The sequence below is a fragment of the Hordeum vulgare genome, chromosome 3H (genome assembly GCF_904849725.1).
Source record: "Hordeum vulgare subsp. vulgare chromosome 3H, MorexV3_pseudomolecules_assembly, whole genome shotgun sequence".
NCBI classification, from domain to species: domain Eukaryota; kingdom Viridiplantae; phylum Streptophyta; class Magnoliopsida; order Poales; family Poaceae; genus Hordeum; species Hordeum vulgare.
Window position 1 is genome coordinate 169459628 of NC_058520.1, and position 5298 is coordinate 169464925.

The 5298-nt window shown below is 50.2% G+C and overlaps 1 protein-coding gene and 1 long non-coding RNA gene across 2 annotated transcripts; both read right to left on the reverse strand.

The window, feature by feature from the left end:
* Positions 1 to 642: 642 nt before the first annotated feature.
* Positions 643 to 867, reverse strand: LOC123439748. Its single transcript, XR_006630144.1, has 2 exons — positions 834 to 867; positions 643 to 721 (listed from the first exon to the last, which is right to left on the reverse strand). It is a non-coding gene; the product is annotated as an uncharacterized LOC123439748 (long non-coding RNA).
* A 216-nt stretch (positions 868 to 1083) lies between these two features.
* On the reverse strand, positions 1084 to 2976 carry LOC123441600 (alcohol dehydrogenase 1-like). Its single transcript, XM_045117959.1, has 7 exons — positions 2905 to 2976; positions 2088 to 2413; positions 1920 to 2002; positions 1748 to 1823; positions 1601 to 1662; positions 1423 to 1518; positions 1084 to 1323 (listed from the first exon to the last, which is right to left on the reverse strand). The coding sequence occupies exons 1-7, from the start codon at positions 2937 to 2939 to the stop codon at positions 1084 to 1086; spliced, it is 918 nt and encodes a 305-aa protein (XP_044973894.1). The 5' UTR covers positions 2940 to 2976.
* Positions 2977 to 5298: the final 2322 nt, after the last annotated feature.

The window sequence follows — 5298 nt, forward strand, 5'->3', positions numbered from 1 at the left end:
CGTCGACAGATATAGGTAAGAAACAAAATTCAGGCCAAGTTTTGAACATAAGCATAAGCATGGATACTGTGTGAAATATTAGTCTTATTGGATTATAGATAATCTGATAATAAGAGTCAATTCACATGCTACTTTGTAATGCTGATAATATGTTACTACACTATGATAGCAAAAGGTTAGTTAACAATTCCTCATTGCATGCTTAGTTCTTTGAGGCCTAAAACTCCTCAGCAGATCAAGAATACTCCATCATTTCATGTACATCCTAAAACTGATTTTGTACAGCAAATGCTGCGTAAAGGAAAAAAACATTCCGGAATAGACTCAAATTTCTTTACGCGAGGAAAAAGCCAACTTTAAGACAGCATAATCAAATCAACCATATCTTCTAGAAGAAAAGAACCTGGTATAGCTGTGGTGGTGGCTGATTAGGTAATGGCGGTGGTTGGTTGGGCAATTGCTGCTGTTGTTGACCTGTAAACAAAGAATTTTGCGAATTCCCACCTGGTTGAGAAATTCCAAAGAGGAGGTGAGAAGCTCAAGCTGGGGGGAGTGTCCGGTCGACGCGGTCCTTGAACTTGGAGAGGTAGAACTCGTGGTCGTCGCCGACCGAGGCGTTCCTCATTGCATGCTTAGTTCTTTGAGGCCTAAAACTCCTGAGCAGATCAAGAATACTCCATCATTTCATGTACATCCTAAAACTGATTTTGCACAGCAAATGCTGCGTAAAGGAAAAAAACATTCCGGAATAGACTCAAATTTCTTTACGCGAGGAAAAAGCCAACTTTAAGACAGCATAATCAAATCAACCATATCTTCTAGAAGAAAAGAACCTGGTATAGCTGTGGTGGTGGCTGATTAGGTAATGACGGTGGTTGGTTGGGCAATTGCTGCTGTTGTTGACCTGTAAACAAAGAATTTTGCGAATTCCCACCTAGTTGAGAAATTCCAAAGAGGAGGTGAGAAGCTCAAGCTGGGGGGGGGGGGGCGTTCGGTCGACGCGGTCCTTGAACTTGGAGAGGTAACACTCGTGGTCGTCGCCGACCAAGGCGATGCGCTGCTGCGTAGCCAGCTTGTCCGCGTTCACCTCCTTGAGCTCCCCCTCCGGCATGGCCAGCACCGTCGTCCGCGCGCGGTCGTAGGTGGGCAGCTTCTCCAGCAGAGCTTCATGTACATCTCCACGACATTGGGCACGTCAGTGCGCGGCTTGAAGTTACCGAAGAAGGTGCCCTTCAGGGTCCTCTCATTCAGGAAGTTCATTGGGTGGGTCTTGAATTCAGCGTCCTTGTGTGGCACACCCACCAGCACAGCTACACCCCAGCCCTGTATACAGATCACAGAATTCAAGCTTCCATCTAGAGATAAGAGGCGATGCAAAATAATCATGCTTGAGTGGACGATTGATGTCTTAAGAAGTCATACATCATGAACACATTCAAATGCTTGTATCATAGCATTGACGTTGCCAGTGCACTCAACACTGCGGTCAACTCCACCATTTGTCATGTCAACGAGCACCTGAAGCATCACCATGAAGTTGTATGTCATGATCATCATTAAGCATAATGAATAACTATTTTCCTCGTGTGAAGGAACACACTTGCTGAACTGGCTTGGTGTGATCTTTCGGGTTCACAAATTCCGTGCAGCCAAACTTCCTAGCTGAACATGGAGAAAATAGAAAATCTGAGGAACTTCTCAAAACAACAAAAATAACCCCATGAATAGTAAAATAAGGAGTATTTACCTTCTTCAAATCTGCTGGCGTTCAGGTCAACACAAGTGATCCTTGATGCACCTGTAATCCTTGCATCTTCTGCAGCCTAAATCATACAAATACGACGGGCAAATAGATGCAAGTCAGATGCATGTACCGGTTGCAATTGCAGAACAATCAAGGGAGGGATTAGGACACTTACCGCAAGGCCAACAACCCCTAGCCCAAATATCGCCACTGTGGAACCCTTTGGTGGTTTTGCAACATTAATTGACGCGCCAAGACCTAAAAGAAAGAATGGCAGCTCAGCATCATGAGATAAGTTGTAGCCATAATAAGCATACTACAATAGCAATACAAGTCAACTTACCAGTGGAAATACCACAGCTAAGAACACAGACTTTATCAAGGGGAGCCTCAGGGTTGATCTTGGCAACACAACCGACATGCATGACAGTGTACTGACTGAAGGTGGAAGTCCCTACGAAATGGTAAATCGGCTTGCCGCCAATAGAGAAGCGCGACTTGCGATCCCCGATCATCACACCTCTGTCGGTGTTGATCCTGAGAAGATCACACATGTTGCTCTCCGCAGACTTGCAATGTGGGCATTCCTTGCACTCCCCGGTGAACACAGGGAGGACGTGGTCACCAGGGGCAACATCTGTCACGCCCTCTCCAACACTCTCCACTATGCTGTGAGCATAAATAAGTTCAGGGGACGTGCACCAGATAAAATTTGACCAGAAATATCTATATAAAAGGACTTCATGTCCGAGCACCTCAGATAAATAAAGAGATGGATAGATATAGCAATTCAACTAAAGCAACATGGAACAAACCCCTGATGTATCTTCACTTGTTTGAGAATCCTAGTACCAATCTATGATATTGACTTATGTCTTCATAGTTACTCTATCAAGATTCAATGACAGTGACGCCACTACGATACAGACAACAACAACTATTCAGTAATGGCTTACACATGCAACACAGTTCTTATGATTGCTTCGCATGTTTTCAGTTATGTGGTCGACCTATTCTCTGTCAACAAACAATTAGCACAAGCTGAAATCTGGAAATCCTAGAGGAGAACATAAACTGAATGTATTAACAGCATGGTAAACATGTATACACAGAGCAGTAGTAGTTGATCAAGGAAGGTGGTTGAGACTTGAGAAACATACCCTCCAGCTTCATGGCCGAAGATCCGAGGGAACATGGGGGTCTGCCCCTGAGCATCACGGGGGCCGGCACCGAGCGGCACGGGGGCGGCCGCGAGCTCGCTGGGCGGGGGCGAGGGCGGGCCTGAGCGGCGCCGGGAGCGGAGGCTAGCGCGCGGGGGCGAGGGCGAGGGCAGGCGACCGAGTGGCGCCGGCAGCGGCGGCTAGCGCGCGGGGGCGGGACCGGGCGGCGACGGGAACGGCGGCTAGCGCGCAGGGGCGGCGGCGGCGGCAGGGAACGGCGGCGAGCGCACGGGGGTGGGGGCGGCACCGGGAGCGGTTCCAGCCTAGAGAGGGTGGTTCTAGCGTAAAGGAGGAGTTACCACTCACTACACGTGGAGAGGAGTGGAGGCAGCATTACTCCTCCGCCCCGGCCGAATCCATCCCCCACAGCCACAGATCGCCGTCGTCTCCCTCATCCCCATGGACACCCCACCCGCGGCGGCCGGCGGCGGGGAGGACAAGGCCAAGCGCGCGTGCAAGCGGAGCAGGTACCTCGACCACCACTACCAAACCCCCACCCTCCTCAACGCCCTACACGGCGGCGGCGGCGGCCACCACACACCACCTCCACCTCCACCTTCAACAGACCTGCTCGCCGCGCTCCACCAGGCCGCGGCCTGCCCCTACGACCTCCCGGTCCCGCTCCCGGGGGGCGTCGATGCCGGCGCGCTCCTCGCCTTCTTCGCCCTCCACAGGGACTCTGCCTCTGCCTCTGCGCCCGCCACCGACCGCGGCAAGGCCAAGGATACCACTACTTCTATCAGCAGCAGCAGCAGCAGCTCCTCCTCTCCTCGCCCGAATCCATGCCGGGCCATGGCCCTGGCCCCCACCCACGGATCAGCCGCCAACGCCCATGCCATGGAACAGCCTGCTGGACCAGCAAACGCACCACCACTGCCACCGCCAGTGGGAGGAGGAGCAGCCGGACCCAAGAACAAGAAACCCACTGCCAACAGCAGCCCCAAACAAGCCCAGCATTCCGGCAAGCCGGTGGCGCTCATCCTCCACTTCGCCGCCGATCATCAGCCTCTGCCCACCAAGGAGCAGCTCCACTCCACTCCGACCCTGATGCTCGCAGAACCCCCAACCCTGATGCGCGACTACGCTCCGACGGACAAGGAGGCGCCGCCGGGTCTCGGGGAGAGGGTGCATCGGGGTGGTTGCGAGGGAGGGGGTGGGGGAGAGAGATCTGGGGATGGAGACCGACGGGGAAAGTGGAGGGCGTGCAGGTCGTTTCGGATTTTTTTTTCTGCGTTTTTTTGGTTCGGGGATGGGTAAGACGAGGTGGGATCGCTGGGAGAGGTCGAACCATCGCTAGTTGAACCATCACGACGTTCGATCCTGCTTTAATAGTAGAGATATGAATCAAATCTTTTGTTTTCGTTTTAAAAAGAAAAAACCAATACCGCATCCGGGCGTCGCCACACGTCGCCGGCTCACATTATATTGACATAAGTTACATCATATGTCTACCTCACATTATATAAAGACGCATATGATACACTTGCCTTATTAAGACACGATTTTTACATGTCTACACACAATTTGAATCCAAGTCCAAATGAAATTTACATTGTATTAGATATTTGACACAATTTCAATAAAAATGTCATGTTCCCGTTGAGTAGAAACTTACGAGAGCCGTGGATATATCTCTGACTGATTTAAATGGGGCTGTCAAAGAGATGCACCCGTAGTGTGTTTATGTCTTGGTCTCGCCCTGCTACCTTGATTGAAATTTGGTTTAAGCATCCCTCAAAAGAAATTCGGTTTAAGCACGAACGACAGGCTCCGTCTCTGCTCGGGCGAGTCGCCAAAATCTGGGCGTCCACTACGAGCCATTCTTTTTTGTTTCTTGACGGGAACCACTGCGAGCCATTTTAATACTACAGGCCAGGCACCAACCGCTCCTCCGGGACGACCGTAGATTGCTCACCTGCGCGTCGTCTCCCTCTCCCTGATCGTCTCGAAAAAGCTACTTTTGTTTAGCGTTTTTGCCTGGTGCTCCTCACGATCATGGGAGTTGGATAAACGAGCCGGAGCTGGCAGCAATAAACAACGGTTTGACCCCACCCCGTCTAGATTGAAGGCGCTAGCTACGTTATTCTTTCGGGATCAAGCCGTTGAAAAAAGTTGAGGCATTGGGATGATCCATATAGTAGATGGCTACAGGCTAATTAAAGATGGGTTTAGTTGACACTAGCCCGGCCCTCGTTTTGAATTTGAATGTATGAGTTTTCATTCGGATTAAGATATAGTATCATCCTCCAATCTATTCATAAAATGTTAAAATGGTACAAAGATCGTTCCAAAAAAAAATGGTACAAAGATTTTCAGAGATAATGAAAATTACAA

Bases quoted from the DNA above. Each gene is read 5' to 3' on its own strand.
- LOC123441600 (XM_045117959.1), bottom strand. From the start codon at position 2,939: ATGTTCCCTCGGATCTTCGGCCATGAAGCTGGAGG. The intron at 1,824-1,919 runs GTAAGTGTCCTA...TGTATGATTTAG, and splicing joins TAGGGGTTGTTGGCCTTGCG to GCTGCAGAAGATGCAAGGAT. The intron at 1,324-1,422 runs GTATGACTTCTT...ATCTGTATACAG, and splicing joins CATTTGAATGTGTTCATGAT to GGCTGGGGTGTAGCTGTGCT.